Source organism: Centropristis striata, chromosome 9, assembly GCF_030273125.1.
Source record: "Centropristis striata isolate RG_2023a ecotype Rhode Island chromosome 9, C.striata_1.0, whole genome shotgun sequence".
Classification (NCBI taxonomy): Eukaryota; Metazoa; Chordata; class Actinopteri; order Perciformes; family Serranidae; genus Centropristis; species Centropristis striata.
In genome coordinates this window covers 30,847,097-30,872,291 of record NC_081525.1, presented here as the reverse complement: position 1 = coordinate 30,872,291, position 25,195 = coordinate 30,847,097, and the positions used below count along the sequence as shown (strand labels likewise).

General features: G+C 38.5%; 3 protein-coding genes and 1 long non-coding RNA gene across 6 annotated transcripts in view; 3 read left to right on the top strand and 1 right to left on the bottom strand.

The window, feature by feature from the left end:
• Positions 1–447: 447 nt before the first annotated feature.
• Positions 448–9,155, top strand: lsg1 (large 60S subunit nuclear export GTPase 1). Its single transcript, XM_059341256.1, has 14 exons — positions 448–860; positions 1,943–2,069; positions 2,470–2,590; positions 2,677–2,763; positions 2,900–2,986; positions 3,078–3,138; positions 4,492–4,668; positions 5,328–5,705; positions 5,784–5,885; positions 5,992–6,126; positions 6,471–6,603; positions 7,836–7,915; positions 8,228–8,410; positions 8,509–9,155. Exons 1-14 carry the CDS (start codon positions 762–764, stop codon positions 8,686–8,688), a joined length of 1,950 nt encoding a protein of 649 aa, XP_059197239.1. The 5' UTR covers positions 448–761; the 3' UTR covers positions 8,689–9,155.
• Positions 9,156–9,814: 659 nt separating this feature from the next.
• Positions 9,815–19,566, top strand: tmem44 (transmembrane protein 44). 2 transcript variants are annotated; one of them, XM_059341485.1, is made up of 10 exons: positions 9,815–10,098; positions 10,183–10,309; positions 10,381–10,459; positions 11,238–11,395; positions 11,740–11,826; positions 12,918–13,088; positions 13,478–13,639; positions 13,857–13,925; positions 14,026–14,163; positions 18,013–19,566. In XM_059341485.1, the coding sequence occupies exons 1-10, from the start codon at positions 9,914–9,916 to the stop codon at positions 18,046–18,048; spliced, it is 1,212 nt and encodes a 403-aa protein (XP_059197468.1). In that variant the 5' UTR covers positions 9,815–9,913; the 3' UTR covers positions 18,049–19,566. The 2 variants fall into 2 exon arrangements, with proteins under 2 accessions (XP_059197468.1, XP_059197467.1); XM_059341484.1 differs by having other exon boundaries at positions 17,878–19,565.
• Positions 19,567–20,204: 638 nt separating this feature from the next.
• LOC131978427 (uncharacterized) lies at positions 20,205–21,660 on the bottom strand. Its single transcript, XR_009394958.1, has 3 exons — positions 21,591–21,660; positions 20,873–21,010; positions 20,205–20,620 (listed from the first exon to the last, which is right to left on the bottom strand). It is a non-coding gene; the product is annotated as an uncharacterized LOC131978427 (long non-coding RNA).
• A 154-nt stretch (positions 21,661–21,814) lies between these two features.
• The window catches only part of atp13a3 (ATPase 13A3), a 39,210-nt gene continuing 35,829 nt past the window's right edge, over positions 21,815–25,195 (top strand). For both annotated transcript variants that reach the window (XM_059340557.1, XM_059340556.1), the window contains exon 1: positions 21,815–22,021. The gene's annotated coding sequence lies outside the window, so the exon portion shown is untranslated. The remainder of the gene's footprint in view (positions 22,022–25,195) is intronic.

The window sequence follows — 25,195 nt, the reverse complement described above, 5'->3', positions numbered from 1 at the left end:
TATATATATATATATATATCAGATAAAATGCTAGGCTATAAAATTGAGAAATATGGAAATATCATTCAACGTAGACCAGCCAAATATTTACAATGTCTGTCAGTTCATCATGTAGGTTGAACACATACAGTCTATGGTTGAACTAGAAGTAATGTAGGAGAGTCACTGCTGTTTTATGCTGCCCTCTTTTGGTTCACATCAGAAATGCGTTTTTTAATCTTCTGTATGTGTTTCTATATGATGATGAGGAATGGAATTACTTGCAACATTACACATTTTGGTTTGTAAATTTTAATCAGCGTTACTTATACATTCATGAGGGTTTTATGTATTTATATTTATTATCTGGTAAAAATGACGGCAGTTTGGCAGGAGGAACGAATATTGGTACTGTCCCATTTTTTACAGGGCCTCTTTGACAGCTGGACCAATAAATGGACTGTACCATAACCAGTTCATTGCAGATGCTTACAATACATTAGTAAGTATCCCGGGTATTATTAGTTAATTGTGTGATATAGTGTGATAATTTTTCACAACCTAAATAAAAATATATAAAACAATATCTTTACGTAGTTCAGTTCAGTTCGATAGGAAACTCGATGGGTTGTCCCATTTCCGGTTTTTACGACAACAACGCAGTGCACATGGGGCACAGGAGCTAGTGAGTTTTGGGACAATTTAGACAAAGTATATTACAGTTTTCGCGTTAAGTATATCATATATTTCATCACAGAAGCGAAGACACATCTGGAATAAGAATGGGCAAGAAGAAAGCGGGCGGAGGAGCCGGACTGGGCCGAGCTTTGATAAAAGAGAGACTTCAGGCAGGCCGAGGGAAAAAGAAAGGCGACACCTGGGTATGTAATGGCAACAACAAGCTTATGTTAAACATGTTTACACAAACCTTACAGGATAGTTAATTCACCATTCATGATATATTCTGAAATTCACTGTTGTCCCTGTTTCAACTGCCACTCAACACGTGGGGTCCGGGAGAGCTGTCAGTAGCTCTGAAACGTGTGATTTGTTACGGCACCAAACTACCTTGAAAAAATATACTTTTATCGTTTCCTTGCATATCGGCAACGTGGAGTACTATTATTAATATTTTATCATAATTGATCAGCTCCTGTGTTAAATTCGGCATGGAGATAAAATATGCAGGGCCATTTATTTTTGCCATCACTCACAAGATTTTAAATGTGACATGGAATTAGACCATATCGCATATATCAATATAGTCCAAGTTTTTTTCTTTCTTTATATATAAATGTTGCCCTTACTAGGGTTTGTTATATTTAGTTATTTTGTAATGTCCGTTATTCTTTTCTCATATAAATATATTTATTTCAGATAAAGATTGGACTATTTTATTTAACAGGTCATTTTTATTTAAGATGTTTTTTTATTTAAATGTGCACTTTATAAAGCTTTGATTATGAAAAACGGTAGTTTTGTTATTTTGCAGTATTTATGTTCACTTAAATAAACGGTTTCAATAAAACTACTAGCAACATGGCATATTTGACTTTGACTGAACATTTGCTCTCACTTTGTGATAAAAATATTGGGATATATATCGTGTATTGATATTCAGCCTAAATATATCAGGATATGAATTTTGGTCCATATTGCCCAGCCCTAGGTTACAGTCAATTTACAAAGTCATTGTGTAAGTATGTATTATGTGTGTAGATGCTTTTGGTCTGTAGTACTTACTGTAACTCTAGATTAATATGTGGTTTGTTTTTTAAATAAAGGCTTTATTTAATCAGGAAGTTAACCTCAGGACTCTGTAGAAATCCCTATCATCACAGCCCTATGCACTGTAAATTATTCCAGACAAGTGGGCAAAACATCAGCAGGCTGTCTAATGTTTCCAGCTCAGGAGTGACAATGAGTAAGATGGTAATGTTGTCTCTTTTTCCCCTGTTTGCAGCTCCACACCAGTGAGCTGAATGATGGCTATGACTGGGGTCGGCTGAACCTGCAGTCAGTGACTGAACAGAGTTCTATGGATGACTTTTTGGCCACTGCCGAACTGGCAGGAACAGAGTTTGTAGCAGGTAGTTAATACCACGTTTAACTTATGTGTAGTTCTTATGTTTTACATGTACAGAATGTCGTGGCTAAAGATTGCTAATCATTTTTAAATTCAAAGACTGCAAGGTTTAATCATAGGCCCTATACATGTTATCTGACACAGTTGCTGTATGTAAACATCTACCTTTTGCTATTGTGTTTCATAAACTGCAAAGCATCTATTCACTCTGCTTTCTAGCCATACAATAGACTTATTGCTCATGTCCCTAATAATAATAATAATCACTAAACACATGGACTGGGAGGTTATTATTGTTATTATTATTTGATATATTTTCCATCTGTAGTTCTTGTGTGATCCACTGCTCCTCTGTCCTTTGATTTCACTGCTTCCTCAGACCGTTTCTTGTTTTGTTTTCTTAGAAAAACTCAACATCAAGTTTGTGCCAGCGGCAGCCAGAGCCGGCTTATTAACAGCTGAGGAGCGAAGCAGGCTGAAGAAGCTGCATGAAGACAACAAGCATTTCCTCAGAATTCCTCGACGGTAAGTGGAACAGATCTAGATCATTCAGGTCGTCTGTGCTGTATGTTTTGCATTTTTAATTTATGTGAAATCTCTCTCTTTTTAAGCCCCCACTGGGATCAAGACACCAGTCCAGATGCGCTTCAGCAAGCAGAGAAAGACAGCTTCTTGGAGTGGAGACGAGAGCTTGCACAGTGTGTAATATTCTGCAGACTCAGCTCTTACAGAAGATTGTTTTCCTATAAGCAGTAGTGTTGCATGTCTATTTTTTGAAATGTGTACAAAATTGGAGAACATTTAAAGTAAGAACAGCATTTGTTTCCTCTAAAGGCTAGAAGAGGAGCAGAAGTTAATTCTCACGCCGTTTGAGAGGAACCTGGAGTTCTGGAGACAGCTGTGGAGAGTGATTGAGAGGAGGTAATAAATTCAGCTCACACCTGTCTTTGATGAAAAGTGTGTGTCATTATGTAATACTCAAGGAAAAAATGTTTTTCATGTTTTCCTGTAGTGACGTCGTCGTTCAAATTGTTGATGCCAGAAATCCTTTGCTGTTCAGATGTCCTGACCTGGTAAGTACATTAGCTGTCTAATGGAAAAGGGAAGGTGTGTGCACTGTTCTGGGTGAATGTAACTTAACTGTGACTACACTTTCAGGTTTCCCATTAATTACCTAGACTCTGGCAGCCCACCAGACTCTAATTTGGCCCGACAGACTCTCGCGTGCCGCGATAACGTCACATTTCAAGCTACAGAAAGTATATTTACACTAGTCATGTAATGTAAAGTTATTTTTCGTTGTATTGTCATCCGTCAGTCAGTTGAAACCCCGACCCACCTCCACGTCCCCCTCCGTCATGTCAGCACATTCACACACGCGCACTGAATTTACCGAGCTGCCCAGCCTACTCCTCCGCATCAAACATTTCTACTTGTCTGTATCAGTCCCGACCCCGCATGGTCTCTCCGTGTATGTGTTTGCGCGCCGAATGAAATAGCAACCTGTCCGGGCCGGTCAGAGGTCCAAACACACTGCTGCATACGCCATTCGGTAGCTTCGAGCTAACATTAGCTAACAATTATAGTTGTTTTAATCACAAAAAGCTAAACTGTGACAAATTATTTCCTGTCGCTAAACACATGCAGCTTTCAAAATAAGAGGACAGTGTGTTAACAGAATCCACCTCAGAATTTACAAGAATTTACATCTTTTAAAATAAGATGCCTTAAATAAAACATACAATAACCCTTATTCTCCTTTTAAAATAATTCATTAAGAAATGCAATGATTAAGATCAGTGTATATGATGGAAGAGTGGCAGTAGAATGTGCAAGTGATCACCAGTTTGGACTTTTATGGAAAAAATATTTTTACTCCCCCAGCCAGCTATTTTTCCACACTGGCTGGCTACTCCATGCCCTAGTGGATAGCATGTTGACAGAAATTAAAAATGTCACAGTAGGATAACAATAAGATCACTGGAGGAGGTGGTGGAGAGATGCACTGTCAAGATGTTCGAGGCCACCCTGAAATAAAGAAGTTTTGATTTTGATTTGATTTTTGATTGATAAAGATTCTATAATACGGTATCTCCTGATTGTGAAAAATGTTATGTGAGGTGTTTGCTCCCCTTGAGCTGTCAAAGTGCACAAGATTGATGCATTTTACTGAAAAATGTACAAAATTTTCTCCTGGGTCCGGCGTGCCTCCGGACCCCCTAGATGGTTCGGCGTCCCCTCCGTGCTCTCATATAATCCTGTCGATAACACTGACTTTCCAATGATTTTTTTGAGTTGTGCCTGCAATAGGATTTTCTCTTCTTGTTATACTGTTTGTTCTCCTGTAGAGTTTATTTTAAGTAAGAATACAACAGGAAAGTTGTTCATAGGTGAACCAAACCTTTTCCTGTTCTGTGTTCTGCCAGGAGCTGTATGTGAAGGAAGTGTCAGAGCACAAGGTGAACATGCTGTTGGTGAACAAGGCCGACCTGCTGACCAGAGAGCAGAGGCGAGTCTGGGCCAGACACTTCCAGAAAGAGGGGCTGAGGGCAGTTTTCTGGTCCGCACTGGCTGAGAGCGACAGACTGGATGCAGAGGAAAAGGTGAGGAGGTGGAGGTTTGAGAAGCTGTTCTCTAAACATCATCTGTGAATTAGATTGACTGCGTTTTGAAACCATTTCTTTTAAAAAGTTGCTCTGAGGTCCTTAGAGGACAAATACCTGCCATAAAAGGTTATATTATTGTTATTATTTTTCACTTTAACAGAATTAATTATTTTAACCAACATCAGGTCTGATCATAACTACCAAATGTTTTTTTATGCATGCACTTTATGCATTGATGGCTTTCAATTTGGGCATTTTTGTCCTAAAGAGTCTCAATGTGTTTTGGATACAGTTTATTATAGAGCTAATGAACTTTCAAAATTTGAGGGGGGAAAAAACAACTCACACTCATGCAATATATATTAACAGCCAAAATGTAAAAAAAAAAAAAAAAAAAAGAAAGAAAGAAAGAAAAAAAGGAAAAGACAAAATTTCTCTAGAGATGCACAAGAGTTTAATTAATTTCATTTTAATGCATTTCTGTTTCCTGGGAGCAAATAAAGGTGGGAATCTAAATTCCCTTATCATGGATAGGTGATTTGTAATATCAGATTGCTTTGGGAAAATGCTCATGAGTATATATGAAGCTTTTTAACATACAGACTTGCTGCTGCCTTCAAACCCAATATTAAAGTTTGAAATGCTTCTTCTCACAGGGCATGGAGGTGGAGGTGGAGGAGGCAGAGCGTGAAGACAGTGACCCAGAAGAGGATGGACAGCCAGACAATGAAGACATGACCCAAAGAGGAGCAGCTGTAGAGGAAGAAGAGGAGGAGGAGGAGGACGAGGAAGACGATGATGAAGAGGGGGAGGAGAGTGGTACAGAGGAAGAGCAGCAGGGACATGTATTTGTAGATGAGGAGGACTGGCACACCTGCTCAGAAGATGAAGCAGAAGAAGGGACCGCTGGATCATCCGGTAAATCCTCCTTCCACAACTCCAGCCGCCTGCTGCATAAGGACGAGCTGCTGGACATGTTCAAGTCTGTTCACGACGGGCCCAAGTGTAAAGAAGGAGAGCTGACAGTGGGACTGGTGAGTGAAAAGTTAACACTGCAAAATGCATGAAGCCACCCTGTGAGCTTTCTCATTGACTGTGTATAAATTCAACAGGTCGGGTATCCCAATGTGGGAAAGAGTTCCACGATCAACACGATTCTGAGGAACAAGAAGGTTTCTGTTTCAGCCACCCCTGGACACACAAAGCACTTTCAGGTACAGCAGTAATCTTTAAATCTCTCAACTGTAATTTAAGTTTATTTATCAACAAAAAGCCTAACGTGTGATTGTTTTTGTCATCTTTTCTTGACCTGTATCACAGACTCTGTATGTGGAGCCAGGCCTGTGCCTCTGTGACTGCCCGGGTCTGGTCATGCCCTCCTTTGTTTCTACCAAAGCTGAGATGATCTGCTGTGGGATCCTGCCCATTGACCAGATGAGAGATCACGTACCTGCAGTCTCTCTGATATCCTTTGTATGCTGTTGGCTCACAACCTGCACAATCCCACAGCACTTATATTATTTAATATATTCCAAAATAGGTGTTGATAGCCATTAAATTAGCTGTTATAACTTTACAACCTGCATTTTTGAAAGAAAAATGTAATTTCTCTTCATGAGCATTGGGGCCTGCAGAAAAATAACGAGCAGTATCTATTTCAGCAGAAATCTTCTGTAGCGGGAACCAAAAGTAGTTTACAGGAAATGTGGTCCTAATTCTTAAAAAAACTAGATGTAGGTTGATTGTGCTGACTGTAATCACACCAGGAGATTCTTGTGTCTTGGTTAAGTCCTTAACAGATTTGTCACATCAGTCAGGTGATCCCTCGGCACGTGTTAGAAGGCACCTACGGCATCAACATCATCCGACCACGAGAAGATGAAGACCCCGACAGGTGCCCCACATCTGAGGAGCTGCTGATGGCTTATGGATGTGAGACTACCGGATATTTATTGTGTTTCTATCAAGAACAAATTAACAATAGATTGAAATTTAGGTCTGTATGAAGATGTGCTGTGAGAGTGATCCATCTAGCTAATATGTTACACTACAGGCCAAAAGTCTGGAAGCAAGATCAAATTTGTACAAAAAAAGATCATGGTTTCATTGGTATACTTTTCAACAAAAAAAACATGATTATTATATAAAGAGTCACTTATCAGGTCTTTAGGTTTTTCTTGCTTAGACTCTGCTTTCTCTAAAATTACCTCCTCTGGCTTTAACAACAGCATGGCATATACGAGGCATTTGTTCCTCAAGTTTTTTAAGATATGTGCCAGGAACTGATTCCAAGCTTTCTTAAGTTCATCACTGAGAGACTGCTGATTCGTGGGGCGCATTTTTATGACTGATCAATCCAATTCAACAAGCTCAAATGGAGAGAGGTCTGGAGACTGGGGGGGCAAACCATCTTTTGAAGAACACCTTCCTGTTCTTTTTCGGTCTAGTCTAGGACAGAGCTTGGAAAAATGCTTTGGGTCATCATCTTGCTTTAAAACAAATTCTTCGACACACAAGTCTATGTCCAGATGGAATTGCATGATGCTGGAGGATGGAGTGGTACTGTTCCTTCTTCATGATACCCTTTACTTCAAACAGATCTCCTACTCTATTACCTGCAAAACATCCCTAAACCACGGCTCTACCACCTCCATGCTTTATTGTCAGTGTTATGCATGGTGCTTTAAGACTTTCACCAGTTTGTCTGCGGACATAAACTCTGTGATTTGAACCAAATAGCTCAAACTTGCTTTCGTCTGTCCAGAGAACTTGTTTCCAGTCATCTTAGGCCCAATATTTATATGCTTTTGCCCACTCATATCTCTTTTTTTGTTCTTTGGACGAAGACGTTTTTTTTGCAGATACAACCCTTCAGACCAGTCTTTTCACAGTTGTCAGAGATATGCGGTTTGACCTTGTCATGGTGATTTCTTCCCTTATTTGTGGTGCTGTTTTCTTCAATATTTGGCCTGTATTGGCCTTGCTTCCAAACTTTTGGCCTGTAGTGCATATAAAATAATAAAATATATCTCATAGATTAATGTAGTATTAACCTACCTCATGTTAGCTTTTTCTTTTTCCATTGATCTGCTTTGTTTTGAAAGCATTGTCTTAACTATATACAGTCAGCATGGAGTTTATTATTGTGTTTCCTTCTGTTTCAGACATGAGAGGCTTCATGACGTCACATGGCCAGCCTGATCAGTCCAGATCAGCCCGCTACATTCTGAAGGATTATGTCTGCGTAAGTGATAGACCAAAGTCACAACTGAAATGTTAAAGTCGCTTGTATGTTTTGTTGTTGGTTTGGTTGAACAGGGAAAAATACAGGTTTTATTTAAGTACCAAAATGTATAGATAGTCTCATTAAAGTCAGTATGGGTCACCTTTTTCTGATTAAGAGGATAAAGAAGTGATTTTGATCAACAGGTTACCACACATCTGTTAACCTGCAGCCTAATAATAGCCTAAATGCATTACCAACATTCCAATTAACACCTGTTTTAGTGTGAATGCAGCCTCAAACACTCTTCCTAACAATGTTGACTTCTTACAGGGAAAACTTTTGTACTGCAATCCACCTCCACATATTAATGTTGAAGACTTCCAGCCACAGCACGACAACTTCCTGAAAAGAGACTTAGACGGCTCTGAACTCTCCTCAACAACAACAACAACAAACAAACACCAGAAAATCAGGAGAATCGAAAATGTGGTTGACAAGAACTTCTTCCATCAGGTACGATAGATCCACTGGCTTCTTATTCGAAAGAAAAACTCCTTAATAATGATTATTAAAATACTAAATTAAATGCTTGATGGGATCTCTCTCTTCAGGAGAATGTGCGGGCGCTCTCTAAGGGGGTTCAGTCTTTCATGGGCTATAAGCCGGGCAGCGGACCTGTCGGACCAGGAAAAGCTGGATCAGAGGCAGTGGCGGGAAAACCCTGGAAAAAACATGGCAACAAAAACAAAAAGGAGAAAGTACGTCGTCTTACCAAGCACCTGGACGCCTGAAGATGATCTGAAATCAAAGCACTTTAATTGCAGATCGTTTCAGCAGGAATGAAAAAACACTGTCCACACGTGATTCCAAAGGAATTAATGCAGAGCAGTATCGGTAGATGTAAGCCTCTTAACCCTGTGAGTGTGAAAGGCCAGGCTGCCTCGATATTCATACATGAGGTGTGTAATCTGTCCCCACTGCTCCGGTGAGAAGATCATCTTGGTGCAATACATTCCATCAACTGGATCACCAGTTTTACACCAGACCTCACCACAGCATTCGGAAATGGACTCAACATCCGGAGGGTGTGGATTTTATAATTCATTAAACCAGATCTTTTCAATTTGTATTTTGAAGGCATTTCCAAAGATCATATCATAAAGTGTAGAGTAATCAGATAAATGACTATGTTTGATAAAGCTTTCACTCATATAAAGTTATTATTGTAACTAAGCTGGATTATAAAATAAAATTATGGTTTTCATGTTCATGTGTCAATTATTTATTCAATTTCTATGAGGTTTGCATTGGTTAATACTGCGCTGCACAATGGGAATAAAAATAATCTGTGGGTTTGCAAATGTTCGGGGGAAAAAAGTATATTTACTCAACAACAAATTTGAGGTAGTTATGCTATATCTCCATTTTATGCAACTTTTATACTTTTACTCCACTATAGTTGTGAGACAAATATTATACTTTGCTGAAATAAAACTGCAATACTTTGTCCAACAACTTTAATGACTTTTCAGTTAAAATTTTTTAAAATGATCTTCCAGCCCAATGAAAACCATGTCTCACTACAATTGTTGATTTTTGAATTTGAATGTTTGTGATAAACTGAGGATGAAGTTTTCCTTTGTGAGTTAAGAAAGATCTCCTTAAGCTAAAAAAAAACAAAAAAACATTTTAAAGCTTGCTGGAAAATGCATCGTCACATAGCTGAAAACAGGACTGTTCTTTCAAAAAAAATGTTAGAGATGAATTTCATTGCAGTCTCAAAAATATAATGATGGCAGTCTTTCACAAAACCACATTTTCTCAAGCAAGTTAAAAAAGGGAGACTTCTGAAGCTGATTTCCCCAAAAACTCCAGTATAAGGTGTATCACAGGTGAGCTCCTCCCTAAAGATATTCAGGCACTTCCGTTCCGCTCTTGTGCGTCTGAAGGCTGCACAACTGTTGCATGGATTAGTTTCTTCTAGCACCAAGACATGTAAACATATCTGTAGTTAGTATGGGGGGACGTGCGCAGACACGAGAGGGTCAGATGCGAGGAAATCCCGACACTTTCTTCTTCGGTTTGGTTGAATTTTGCGTCGATTCAGTCACCACCTGTTTCTCTCATGACGCAGACAAACTTTGCGTCCCCATCGGTCTCTGCTGTCTGTCTGCGCTGCTTTTACTGCTGTCATGCTTCCTGTAAGTAGTTTTTCATTCATTTAATTTTTCTCCAGTAATTTGTTGGAAAAGTTTCAAGCATTAAACTAGTGTTACCTCTGCAAGGCTCGTGTATCAGAGGTGCACATTTCGGGGAGGAAATCCGAGAGAAACCATCACTTTCCTCTACAGCCTCCTCGGTAACCTGTGCAGCACAACTGGAGCCATTCTGTCCGGACAGCTGCATATTCAGGTAACTTAGTGTCAATCATGCTGCTTTAATTTTTTGATTGCAGTAATAAGTTATTTCTGCCCTCTCTGTAGGTTCTGATGGGAGCTTTTGCTGCTGCTTTGGATGCTGTCAGTTTTATTTCTGTGCTGCTGTGCTGGAACTCAAAGGCAGGTAGGTTTTAGAGAAATTATCTCAATAATATTCCAAACCTCATCAATACCAGACAATCTATCAGCAATACAATGTTCAACCAAAGTTATTATAGTTAACGAAATAACGAAAACTAGAATTGAAAAAACATTTTCGTTAACTGAAATAAAAATAAAAACTAGTTTTTAAAAAAGCGATAACTAGCTGAAACTGTATTGTATGGTTAGAAAACTAACAAAAACTAAAATTATAGTGAAATTGTCTTTAGTTTTTGTCTTTGTCAACTTTTTTCATACGTAAACCTGTTTGGTTGATATGAAATCTATTTCATCTATCTGGTTTTAACACTTAATAAACTTATTGGGGCTGAGATTGATAAGACAAAGGAAATTAAGGCAACATTTATTGTGACTTTTTTTTAACCTGGCACCCAACAAATACCCCATTACAAAAAAAACTAATAAAAACTAAACTAAAACTAAGCATTTTCCAAAAAATAAAAACTAATAAAAATGAAACTAGCAAACTCACTTTAAAAACTAATTAAAACTAACTGAATTTAAAAACAAAAAATCAAAACGAAATTAAAACTATTGAAAAATCCAAAACCATTGTAACCTTGGTTCAAACATAGTGGAGAAAGGTGTATGGAATCCAACTAACCAACCCCTTTTAGGCAAAATAGTAAGGAGACTTATCAGAGACGCTTTACAGATAACCAAAACCACCACAGAGGATGTGTTACAGCTGTGTCCAACTGCAAAAACATCCTTGTGTGTATGTGTGTGTTATTCATCAGAAAAGAGGCTGAGGGTGATCTGGGGGCGGAGGAGGCAGCACCTCCTTGCAGTGTGTGTACTGATGGTGGTTGCAGGAGGTTTTCTGAAGTCCAGGGTGGCCCAGAGTCCAGAGGACGGCCCTCTCAGCAGGAGGAGACTGCTGCAAGCCACCTTTCAAGTCAGCACACACCACCACTGTGGCTAGTTTTAGTCCTTTAATTGCACTGTACTTCCATTGAAAAATACATTTGAATTTCATATGAAGTGATATGGAATAAAATAACCTGCCAGTGTGTTAGATTTGTATATCTACACTTTACTCCCACTGAGCAAGATTGACTTGTGCTTCTTATCTTGTGCTCAGTAGGTTTAAATACTCAGTAGTTTATATATTTTACATAATCCTCTTCAGTTCCTGCAGTGTGAATGGATGTGTTCTTCAACATTGTCTATTTAATCCAAATATCCTTACCTCTGGTTTTATCTGACATTATTACAACTTAAAAATTGTTCTTCTGACAGGAAAACACTGAAATCCTGGGTTACATCCTTGGCCTGCTGTCCTTTGTTATCGCCTGCACCTGCAGGTTTCCTGCACTCTGCAGAGCTGTAAGTGACAAACAGTATGAATCTTATTTTTATTGCTTTCCAAAAGACTGTACCCAGTATTAAAGGGATAGGTCGGATGGTTTGAGGTGGGGTTGTATGAAGTACTTATCTACAGTCGGTGTATTAGTAGGAGGCAGTCAGCAAGCTTCCAAGTTGAAGGAGCAGGCAGGAATAATGTTTTGGACAGAGGCAGCAGCAAGACATATTTTAGAAACTAAAAAAATGGGCCATCATAAAACATTAATATTTGTTTAAGTGTGTGCTATATTTAGAATATTTTTTATCGCTTTAACATGCTGTCAGACAGCCTTTTAATGAACCAATAACTGAAGCTGTTATCAATGCTATTAAAGCCACCAGACTCCTTTGACAAAAAACACATTTTACCTTGCAGAACACTGTTACGGTTATCACTAAGTTTGTTTGTGCTATTGAATGACTTTGCTGAATTCAAACCGAATTTTTAAAACACTTTAGTCGCACAATGGCACAAATAAGTGACGGCTAGGTAAAACAGAGAAAACAGATATCAATAGGTGGTATAGAAGCTAAGCCAATACTTTAAGCCACTGAGGCATTTCAACAGGAAAACTGATTGACACGCTTTGACTTTGCCGTGAATGATGAATGAGAGTCCAGTTGCTTTTCAGTTTAAATGCGAAACAAGTCTGTTTATTTAGCATCTTATGCTTTAATCACACTTTCTCTCTTACATACATCCGCACCAAGCATAACGTGCTCAGCGCAGCGTTCAAAAACTGTTTTTCCTCTTCCGGTTGGAAAACACCTGACGAGCCCCAAAAGGTTCCCACACTTTATAGGCTGACCTGCCAATCACAATCAGACCATGACACACACAACAATTAACATCAAATCTGCTCTTACAGGTGGTTAAATATGTTTTTTGTGTCAGCGCCCATCCACAAAAGTACATTGCTTAGTTTCGGTGCTGGTACTCCTGCCTGGTTCTCCAATCTGAGGGCGTGCCAACCACAATCTAAGTAATACACTGACTGTAGAAAAGTACAACCACTTAAAAAAACTAACTAAACTGTCTCTTTAAATTAATGTCATTTATTTCCTCCCTTTAGCACAGAGGACAGATGTTGCCCCGGGCCTACGTGTTCTCTGGACTGCTGTGCTCTCTGGCCGGTGCCCTCTACGCTGCTGCCATACTCCTCTATGATACTCACTTCACGTTTCTTCTAAGAGCCATGCCGTGGCTGCTGTCAGCAATATGCTGTGTCACCCTGGACCTGTTTGTATCTTTTTATAGCAAAGACTGACTATGTGTTACTCACGGTCAGATTCAGGGCTTTACACCAGAAAAACACTCCTACTTAATCCTTTAACCAGGGCATTAGTCACAGAACTGCAGATGGTTCCTGGTAGCATTCACAACACAATAATGATTCAGCTTTTCCAGGTTATGACCTCTCTCTGGTAACTTTTTCAGCAGCAGAAACAGCGACAGACACAAGGAAGAGAAAGAGCAGCCAAAAAACAGAAACCAAAAAAAAAATACGAGAGAACTTCACAATACTGCCCACGATGTTTGCTCTCTACTAATATAACCCTCAGTATATTTAGATTTAAATTATGTTTTGTATGTGAATTGTGCTGATTTTGACCTTAAATCCAACGTCTTCAGATTGTTGTCATCCATTGTTTGAAGAGAGGAACCAGACAGCAGCTTACCAGATTTTCTCTGGACACACAGAGCCTTTTAGGTGACTCGGGCATTTCCACTGAGGATAATGCTGCCATGAAGAAACAGAGAGAACAGCAAGTTCGTTCTTCAGCGGGGACAAAAGCAAGTTTTTAAACTTAATTTTTTAGGTCCTTAAATTTTTACTTTTTGTCACTTGTTTATTTCTCTGGAGGTGTAGGGTAAAATGTGCATAAAATAAAAAGACAGTATGCAAGCATTCCTCTGCAAGATTTGAATCAGTTTCATATAATGGTTGTTGTAATGCCCTTTTACTATTGTCTTGGTTTGAGAATGAGTCCATTCAATCTTTTCTTCAAAGGCAAAAAATGTCCAGAAGATGACTGAGATGGGCCGTTATATGGATGTCAGTGTTCAACCTGCAGGAAAGGTCAGCAAAGAACCAGTGTGGGAACAATCTGCAAACTATTCTCTTCCCCTCAATCAGTGCTCATTCTTGCTGTGAATTATGTTTGTTTTTTGTTTTTCAGATATGCCTTAAGGAGGTAAAGTTGTCCAAGGAGGAGGCAGAAGCTCGGGCTCTCAATGGGACAGTGCGAGTGATCAGAGTCAGCGGTTTCTGTTCCTCAGAATCATCCTGTGACTCTTCAGTCAGCTCTGATCTGGAGGTGGGTTGGAGTCCTGTTTAGCCCTGTCATTGAACAGTATAGAATAAAAAAAAAACTTTAAATAAGTCAACCAATGCGAGCAGAGAACCAAAAGAAATACTGCATTCAAGTTCCCAGATTCCCAGATGCTTAGAGTACAGATGCAGAAAACCTGGAAACACTGACCAATCAGACACACCGGGCTTTATGGGAGGGGGGCTAAAAGAGACAGACGTGTGGTGTTTCAGACTGCATGGGAAAAATGTTTTTTTTTTTTTTTTTTTCAAATTAAAGTCCTTTTTTCCGTATATGTTAGTTAATTCATTTAAAGAATGCCTTGTATATGTTTTTGCAAATGAACTCATCATTCAATCTGCAATAACTTCTATATTTTTTAGCAATTACTTTGCCTTTTTTGTAGCTTTGAATGTGATCTCGGACTATGAAGTGCACTTCTCATAGTGTGCCACTAGGGGGCGGCAGCATGTTGACGTGTTGCATGACTGCTGTGAAAGTATGAATGAACATAACATAGTGTTTTATGACTGTTAACTTGTGCTGTTGTGTGGATTGTTGTGATTACTTGTTTAGTTTATTATCTTTTAATATAGGCTCATGTAACAGGGTTTCCTTGCACACAAAAGTTCATAAAGAGGTGAAAGTCAAAACTTAGCAACTGATCTGCTAGAATAGTTAAAACTTTACTATCTGCTTTCCTTCCATCTGTCTACCTGTATGTGCGGGCTGTAGCTGTGAGATTAGATCAGATGAAATGCCACAATGAAAAGTCACAATGAGTAAATGAAAATTGAGCCTCAGAGGAAGTCATAAGAAGAAGTAAGAGTCAGGACAGGTCAGGAGTTTTGGTTCAGAGCTTTGTGTTTTTCTCATGTGACTCTGAGTAAATCAGACAGTCGTCAGGGATTCTCGTAAGGAGACAAAAGTCAGCATCCTTTGGTAGAATTGATGAGTCGAGTTCTATTAAAAGCCCTGTGTGTGGGTTTGTGTGTAAAGTATGGAGAGAGTATTTGTGAGAAGCAGAGTTTGTATTTTAAACTGGTGATTTTGAAGTCAAGTGAAATGTGGCTTTATTCTGCAGTATACAATTGTGCCCAGAATTAAATATCGCCTACAAAGCGAAAAGCTAGTTCTTGTTTTAGAGGACGGCTCACATTTATATAATTTCCCCTCTTTAAAAAGGCATAGTTTGCAGGCAGAGTGAAATTACAAGCTTTTTCCCTTTCAGGCGCTCGAGCCACAAGAGAAACTCCCTCAGTGTTCTGCTGTGGAGAGCCGAGCTTTGGAGGATGTCATTTAATCAGAAACAAAGGCAAATGGTGCGAGCACAAACAATTGCAGCTTGATAGCGTTCACCAAACAGGAAAAAGCAAATGACGTGAATGCCTTTAGTATAAGTTGGTGTGTGAGAGAAGTAAGAGGGCTTCAACAAAGTGTTTAAAATGTAGCTCAGTACATGTACTCAAGTACTGTGCTTTAATACAAATTTAGAGTACTTGAGTATTTCCATTTTACTTAACTTTAAACTTCTACTACAGTTCAGTATAACTACGACTATTTTTACTTTACTGCATTTATCTGATAGCTTTAGTTCCTTTTAAAATAAGATTTTTTTACAAAGAAAACATATGAAGAGCTTATAAAATATGATGCTTTGTATTGATTTAAACGAATGTTCTGAACATAAAGTACAATAATTTACAGAAAATGAAAGGAAACTATTCATAATGTAATTGTTATGGCATTTATCACTATTTTCACAATTCTTATACATCAAACAATCAATCAATTAATGTGTAATAACCTGCATAGTTATCCATAAGGAAAATAATAATTTGTTAACCAACTAAAACAGTAAAATCTGGCTTTTATAAGAATGCATGAGTAATAACGATATAAACATATCATGTTTAACAGGCCCAGGAGACTTTTTTCTACATTTTCCTGATTATTCTTACATACTTTTTCTTAAGTAACATTTTCAGTGCATGACTTTTTCTGTGTGTCTGCAAAACCAAATCTGTACACTCCTGTTGATAACTGCTACTCTCTGCTGATCACCACTGAACGAAGACAACAGCAGGTGAATGTATAGATGAGTCCCTCTCTCCCTGGCACTCTTTCCACCTCTAGTTAGAATTAACAGAAGCTGTTTACTTTGTGATTTAAGGGACAGATTGTTTCCACCGTGTCTAATGTTTAATTTCCAATACACACAACCTCACATGAGTTCAACTCTGGCACTTTTTATTTGTTGCAAAAACTTTTCCAGCGTCAAACACAGAACTTACCAGCTGTAAAGTGTTTCAAAGCAAGCTGAAGACAGAAAGAGAAAGAGATCATAGTGCTGGTGAACAATTTTTAGATGGATTTACACATCGCATGAATTTAAATGTTGTCTGGTTCTCATGATATCTCCATAATAGCTATTCATTATAAAACCACACAACATTTTGGAGTGTGCTGCCTGCAAACACAGTCTGAGCAGTGAGAGTTCACAGCGCCAGCAGCTTGAATTGTCTATTGTGCTACTGTGTGTTTCTTGCACATTTCTGCTGAGTGCCGGTTCTTCGCTGAGGTGGAGGTGAGGAGGAGGGGGGGACTGAGGGGTACAGCGAGGGTTGGATTGTTCGAGATTTGCCGTGTGGCCCAATTGTTCTCCTGTAAAGATCTTTGATTAAAGACCAGCACTGGGTTGGGCCTGTCTGCCTAGGAAGTAGTGCAAAATGTTGCCTTGTCTATAGGGGGCCAGTGTTACCCTCTGCTATTTTGGGAGATGTTTATGGTCTCTTGTGTGATGCCTGCTGGCCAGGACTTAACTCTGTGTCGGAGCAAGTCTAAGCCTTTTTGCATTCTTGACATTTAGCTGATTCTTTACACAACATGAGACATAGAAAAGCTTTTAATTTCAGGATCTCTAACAAAAAAAAAATGTTACATAGGATAAGCATCAGGGCATTTATCCCTGTGCTCTAGAAATAATTAGGCGAGATGAAGAAGCGCTAGATGGAGGGCATTTGCAGCCTGGATATAGTTGGAGTCGTGCAAGCAAACTGCAACCATAAGACATTTATCAGTGAAGCAATACCTCAAAACACACCTATCTTGAAGCCTTATGTTTGATTTTGCAATGTTAACAAAATTGAAAAAATTATTTGTTTGCCTGCCCTGTGATTCTGAGCCACTTCATAATAAATTGGGTTATTCCTTGGTCCTTGCTACGCCCTTCCATCTAGTTTCATGAAAATCCTCCCCGTAGTTGTTCTGTAATCCTACTGACAAACAGACAAAAAACAAACAAAATACCCGAACATCTTTGGTGGAGGTAGGAAGTGAAGAGCTACAGAGATGGTAAATAAGCTACTAAGGTATCCTGACTCTTTGATAAGCATAAAGTAGTCTGTTCATAAAAAAATCTATTTCAATCTAAGTAAATAAAATGGTTTGGAAATGTTAAATAAATTCTGATGTGACTGATTTAGAAATTGAAAGTGAATGAAGACAAATTCATAATCATAAACTGTCAGAAACCTCACATAGGTCATCAGAATATATCATTTGTTATTATTTTTCATATATATTCATTAGTATTATTTAACCACTTTATGGACAAGTTGTTGTATTGTGAATACATGACCATAAAAACTTTGTAAAATATGACATATGATATTTGAGCTGTAATTCTGCATAATGTCTTGCTGTGTCCACATGTTCCAGTGGGATTGTGAAGAGGCAAACACCCGGTGGAGTGAACCAACAGCAAAACAACAGGGGGGGCAGCAGTTTCCACTGCAAGAGTGGCCAAAAAACCCCAAACCTTTTAACATCTGTGCCATGTTTGACCTCCCACAGGGGGAAGACGTCTCTTCTGTGAGCTTTGCAAAATGACAAACAAATATAACTCCAAATAAATATTGTGAGTCACATGTGGTGCATTGATTTAAGGGGAAATAAAAAAGAGCTAACACTTACCTCTTATCTATCTTATTTCTACTCAAGAGATTAGCTAAAGTGTGAATAATAATAATGTATGTCTAATGTATGTGTCCCATCACCCCAATAGGATAGTGTTGGTTAAAATAATGGTGAAAAGTGCTTTTGGTCTTTTGGTTGGTATTGTTGCATTCTAGTTGCATTGTGCAGCATTGTCTAGACCAGTGGTTCCCAACCTTTTTCTTGAGGGACCCACATTTTTACCATTGTAAACTTTGGGGACCCCCCCTCTTTGGTTTGAGTTTTTGCCGCACAGTGATGTGACACATATCTTTGTAATCAGCGTAGTTTCTGCTTTCACGGGACACCAAGTTTGTGTGGACTTTCGCTTTTAAGAGGTTACAGTTTAACCCTTATATGCTTAATTACTTACTTTTACCATTTGTTGTGAGCTTGTAGATTCACTTTTTTTCAAATTTATAGGTATAGATGTATATATTTAACCCATTAGATTTATTACACCCCTTAAAATCCCCCCCGTGGATCTTTGGCGCCCCCCTGGGGGGGTCTGGCCCCACCGGTTGGGAATCAGTGGTCTAGACTAGAGCTCAAACTCTGTCCTGACTGCATTCATCAAGCCCTCTGAGAACTGAGATCTGTTCGGACGGTTTACAGAAAACACCTCCCCTAATAAAACAATATTGCAACCCTGTTGCCTTGCAGGGTTATTGGGTCATATCCTGTATTTTGCTAGTAAACCCGGGTTATCAGGGCTGGACTGGGGAAAGTCCCGGCAGAGCAGATAAGCACCAGACTAGACGACCAGGGCTCCTCTGTCCTCTCCATCATCCCACAGACCTCTGTCCATCTGCCTGCTCCAGGGCTTTAGTTGACGATGCAGGAGCAACAGACTGGGCCATTTTTAACTGAAGGGACTTCCTAAAACCTGATAACGGAACAATACACAGATTAGAGCAAAGTTATGGAGTGCAATTTACTCCTCCCTGTTACATTTCCTCCAGTGACATGTCTGTAAGAGACAAATGACTGGGAAACAACTAATGAAGGGTAACAAAGCAATTGCTGATATCAGCAGGAGAAATTAATGTAACCTAACACTTTGTTTGGCATGTAAACATGACACGATAGGTCGGACTGGGAGATAATTCAATAATATTGTTAATTGAATATCAACAACATCATATTGAGATATGATCTTATCATGCTATTTTTCAACCAGTTCTGTTCATGAATATTATTTTTATTATTTTTAATTATTTGATATAAATTAATGCTTTTGTTTAGCACATGAAAAATAGGTCCTGTATTTTTTTACACTGAAAAAAGTAACTGCTTTCATCATTTTTTTGGGATCATTCTATAAGTGGTTTTAAATGTGTCATTTCATGAAATCGCTATAATTCTGCAATAACATTTTTAACCATGTTGTCCAGACCCCTTTATAAAGAAATTGTACATATGTGTTTTAAGTAACTCATTACATTACCTCCACTTTTGAGAGGATGAAAATAGCATCCTCTGCTACTTTTGCATGAAAAGATGTATTTAACAATTTATCATCAAAATAGTTGGTGACCACTTTCTGTCAATCAACTAATTGATCAGTCAACCAGCCATTGCATCACTATTTCAGAATTCACTTATTATGCATCAGCCCTCCTTTAAGGTAATCAATAAAGAAAATCCCCAACTAAAATAAAATGCTTTCTTTGAGACTCTTGAAGTATTACAAGAAATGTTCCCATTTCAAGTGGATCCTTTTCACAGACCCCCACTGTGGAAAATTAACCCTTTGCAGTTGTAGAAAAAACATGTCATACATAAAATATGTATTATATATTTATTTATGGTTAATACAGTTGGGATATAATGAATCAGCTCATAATGAAAAGCCATGCAGTGCTTTCTGTTGCTCAGCCAACCTAATGCTGCTGAATGCATCCCATGTGTATAGCTCAGTAAAGAGGCCTGCTATCTGAGATGCTGAATAAGATCAATCATTACACACATAGTGACTGTTTAACTGGAGCTCGTAATGCAGAACATGTCTCTCCAACTTTACTTGTGGCTTTACTTTTTGTATCAGTTTGGTTGTTGTACACCTGAGAACTTAAACTGTTAACCATCTTGGCCTTAGACCTAAACACAAGTTGCTGTTACTGGTTTGTATTTCCAAACAGATCCAATAAACTAAAGAAAAAAATCATGTTTTTGTAGCCCGTTAGACTCGTCTGATGTCATGACCAGTGCTGAGCTAGCATTTCTCCATCTCTGGGCCTCATGTCTGTCCCTTCTGAGACTGGACCAAAGCAAAACAAACTGCGTGTCCCATATAAAAAGGTGGAATTCTGTTTGCAGAAGTGATGAAGAGCATGGATTAGCACATCTGAAGCAGCAGTGGGGAGTGGGCCTTTCTGTTTTTCTTGGCCCGTGCGTCAGTGATCGCTCCACTGCAGAGGACATGGAAGACGCTGGATGATTTGAGCCTGCAGGACATTTTGTTCACCTTGCAGGGGGGAGGAGGAAAGAGGGGGAATTGTTCAGCACTAACACAGAAACTGAAATGTTGCAGTGAATGAGGAAGGAACAAATAAGAAACTGAACACTGATTAATGGATACCTACAGGTATTCATTAACTAACCATTAAGTTGGTTGTGAAAGAGAGACTGATTTAACTGTAACAAAGACTTTCTTCTTTGGGTTTTGACAACGGTAGCTGGCAGTAGGTTCACTGGCTATTTATATAAACAATATTACCTGTTTATTGAACAATTATTACTTCCATCTTTACGCAGATGACACTGTCCTTTATCCATGCGCAGATTCTATTCACTATCTACAGCAATCGTTTAACATCCTTTAAAACCATCTCCATGATGTGAAACTGGTCCTAAGCTGTGGCAAAAAAAGGATAAAATGTTCATTTCAAATGCAAGAATTACTGAAATAATGAATTGCTAATGAAATTGCAATAAGCCAATGCAAATGTATTTTCTCTCCCTGCTGATCTATACTAACAGTGGTGAAAAAAGTATTCAGAAAATACTAATATCCCACTGAAAAATAACTCCACTACAAGTAAAAGTCCTGCATTTAAAACTTAAGTAAAATATCAAAAGTACCAGCATGAAAATGTACTTAAAGTATAAAAAGTTAAAGTACTTGTTTTGCAGAATGGACCCACTCAGATTGTTTTATATATTTTAGACATATTAACGTAAGCATCGTTTTAGCTTTGTCAAGGTAGAACTAATTTTAACTTCTTAACAAACTGTAATAAGGTTTAATTTAAAAAAAAAAGTCTAATCACTTCAAATGTATCATGTATGTTACATTAAATCTTGACCTGAAAAGTAACTGAGGCCGTTGGCTAAATGCAGTGGAGTAAAAAGTACATTATTTGCCTAAAAATGTAGTGAAGAAGAAGTATAAAGTTACATCAAATGGAAATACTCAAGTAAAGTAGTACACATACCTCAAAATGGTACGAAAGTAAATGTACTTATTTACATCCCACCGCTGCTTATCATCATGTGCCATTCATGTGGTCGTTACAAACTGTGACACATGAGAGTATAAAGATTTTATTATTATTTTTTATAATAATATTTTGGTGATGGGCGCGCTCTCCACCTTGCGTCTTCTCCTGCAGTGACGTCACGCCGTGTCACTTCCTGCCGTCACACAGCAGCAGCCAGTTGAGGCCAGTTCACTGCTGCTGTAGTACTCAGTCTGTCCCACTGAGCTGTCAACACACAGCTACCCTCCGCTCTCTGTCCGCTGCGACAACATTTTACTATCAAACTTAGTCCGCTTCCCTCTTCAACGACGTTTTCCTTCAGATAACAGCTGCTCTCGTCTCACCATGACTCGGAGGTGATCTTCAGAGTGTCCCGGTGGTTCTGGGTGAGTGTGTTATTCACAAATGTGCCTTTGCCTACATGGCTGTCATCATTACCCATGTGTCAGTTGCTACCTAGCCAAGATGAGCTAACGTTAGCTTAACTAGCTGATGCGTGTCCGGGAAAACTGGTCAGGCTGGCTCTTGAACCGCTGTTTTGCTCCAACAGTTTCTGAAACCGAAAGCAGCATCAACAGTGGAAGACATATTCCCGCCGTTATTAATCTAGGCACTAAGTAGCGGCCAAACAATGGAGCTCGGCTAACGTTAGCCAGCTAGCCATCACCCAGCCATGTCTTCTCGTCTTACCGATGAAACCCTCCAGCACTGGCTGCTCGGGACGGGTAGCCACGATACATTGTCACTCATTAGGCTTTTATGGCAGTGAATGCCATCAAGGGGGTCTATAACATGATCCAGTGAAATATAAACCTAAGTTAGCGTTAAATATTCTTACAACATAGACCCCATGGCAGTTAGGAATTAGGACAACTGTGATTGTAAGATTGAGGTTTCTTTCATTTGGATGGTTGCTACAGTCTGTTGGAGTTGCTTTTATTCAGTGTGCGCTGTCATTTCATTACAATTCATATTTCTGTACATTGTTGAAGCTGTAAACTGACCAACACGCCTCCCTTTTGTTAACTTTGCCCTGTTCCTCCTAAACACCTGTCACTATGGAGGAGTCTTCAGTAACACTCAATTATCTTCTGCAAACAAGTCAAGCTTGCCGTCTTATTAACAACACTAATAGCCTGGGAAACGTTTATACGCCCATTTAAAAACAGCTGCCAGAACTTCAGTGACATGTTATTGAAACATCGATACAGACCAATGCATAACGATAAGGATAAGATAAGGACTGTGATTATACTGTTATTTCTAGCTGCGATCAGTACCTTGATTATACCAAGACTGTAACAACACAACAATGACTTTTCTTTTATTTTGCTAGAAGAGCAGCAACTGTAGTAAACATTAATAATGATAAAAACTTGTTTTTATGTTAATGAAAACAACATTCTTTTTTTTACGTAGTGAACATGTTCAGAGACCTCTGAAATTGCTGGTGCCTGTGTATCGATACAGTGGAAAATGTTTGTTGAAACAGTTTCAAATATTCATTTTGAATTAGTTTATTAGATCAGTATTGTTAAAATCCTGGCAGCAGCATGAATGGCCTGTAATTTTGCAATGGCTGCTTTTGGTAGGCCAGTGTATTACAATATTATAGTATGTTACTGTAGTGAATATGAACAGAAACAAAAGCACCAACAAGTTTCAGTGTCTGGCTGGATCAGTAACCTATGCTATATTGCTTAAATGATAAAAGGCAGCTTTGGTCAGTGAATTACAATTTACCTAAAAATCATTGAAGGAATAAATTACCTGTAAGTTAATTGATGACTTGTGAACAACATTTTTTTTTAAATGTTTGTCTAACCAGAAAGTTGGTTCAGATTGAAATCTCTTTTTTTAAAGGGAAACACAGATGACCAAGATAAAACACAATGACAAGGTTACAAACAAGATAAAATGCATGCCAAACAGACAAGGGACAAATTGAAACACAGCAAATGTTAAAACAGACAACAGATATATGATAAAACTCCAGTTTAGGAAAATCAACTGCACTCTTCAGTTACACATTTATTTCCAGAAATCTGAACTCTTGAAGGGAGACAAAGTCTTTAAGATGTAGTTTGTTCAAGAAGTTATTTATTTTGGTGCAAAATAGGAGGAAGATGTTCTACTTTGGATATAAATTAGCTCAAACTTTATTTATCTTTACAAATGTCTGAATTAGCCTACATTTATAACATAAACTAATTGATTTTGCAAGTCAATATTTAGTGGAGCCTCCTTTTGGCTTTTGTACAGGTCTTAATTTTGCACATCTGGCCTCGAACCCTTTCAATATTAAATTACATGGGGATCATGAGTGAACAGTAATTTTCACGTCCTGCCACAATTATCAATTTGATTCAGGTCTGGACTGTGTTTTTCCTACTTCACTTTATTTTTGAAAATCCTTCGAGCCTTCTAACGGTAGCCAAGGTATTCTGTGAGGTTTTTTTTGCATCTGTGGCTTTTTCTTTGACAGTCTGCGATAAAGCTGCGACTGGTGACGCACCGAGTAACAGTTGTTGTACAGTAGCTCCTTCAGACGTGGATTTTTGACGGTCTTGTAGCTGTGCCATTTTTTTGTTTTTTGTTTTTCTATTTTGTTATCGTTGGCCTTATTTACTTTAATGCACATTTAGTTCCTTTTTAATTATTTCATTAATTGTTACTTTTCAATGAACCTGTCACAAAATGTATTGCTTGGTCTACACAGTGTAGATCTGAGCATTTTGTTGACTTCTCTGTAATCAGGTCTTCTGAATGCAGGCCAAATTTAATGTAGAATCACTTGTCACAGGTTAATACACATGATTTCCATTCAGCTTTAAGCAACTTACATAAAACAGTTGGGATGATTTAGGTCAGTCATAGCAAAGGCAATTATTGCTTGTGTGAATACATTTGTTGTTAATTTAGATCCATTTAGTTGAGATGCTTTTCACTGCGATGGTAAAGAGTCATGAAGTAACTGTGTTGCTCACATTGCTTGTGGCTGCACGCTGTGACTGTGAATATCATTAATTTAGACTACTGACTGCTATTTATTTATTTGTGTGGCAGCATGGCTGGCGCAACCAGACCACAAAAGCTTCAGTAAAGGAAGGATCAGAAAGGGATTGGGTTTTATGATGCAGACACCAGTCAATTAAAAATGTCCTGATGGAGTTCAAGTTTGTGTCGCACAAATGCAGATCAAACAGTGCAGATCAGGACACATTTATTCATTGTCTATTCACTTTTCTGTTAATACATTAACAGAGCCAGTTCTATGCAGTCACAGTGAGGCTGAAGAGATAATTAGTTTGTGTGGCTTTAATGAGAATGAATGTGACCCTTGAGTTTATAATAGTGAAATACGCAAATATCGTTTGTTTCCACAGTTCAGATGAAGAAGAACTTCATACTCGCACACATAAACCTGAGAAGCCTGACCACATAATTTAGGATTCAGAGGGGATTTTCTTAAATGTTTTGGTGCAGATTTTTCTATATTAATTTAACCTTCATGCTTGCATGCAATAATTGGATGAGCTGCCTGAAACCAATATCTCATT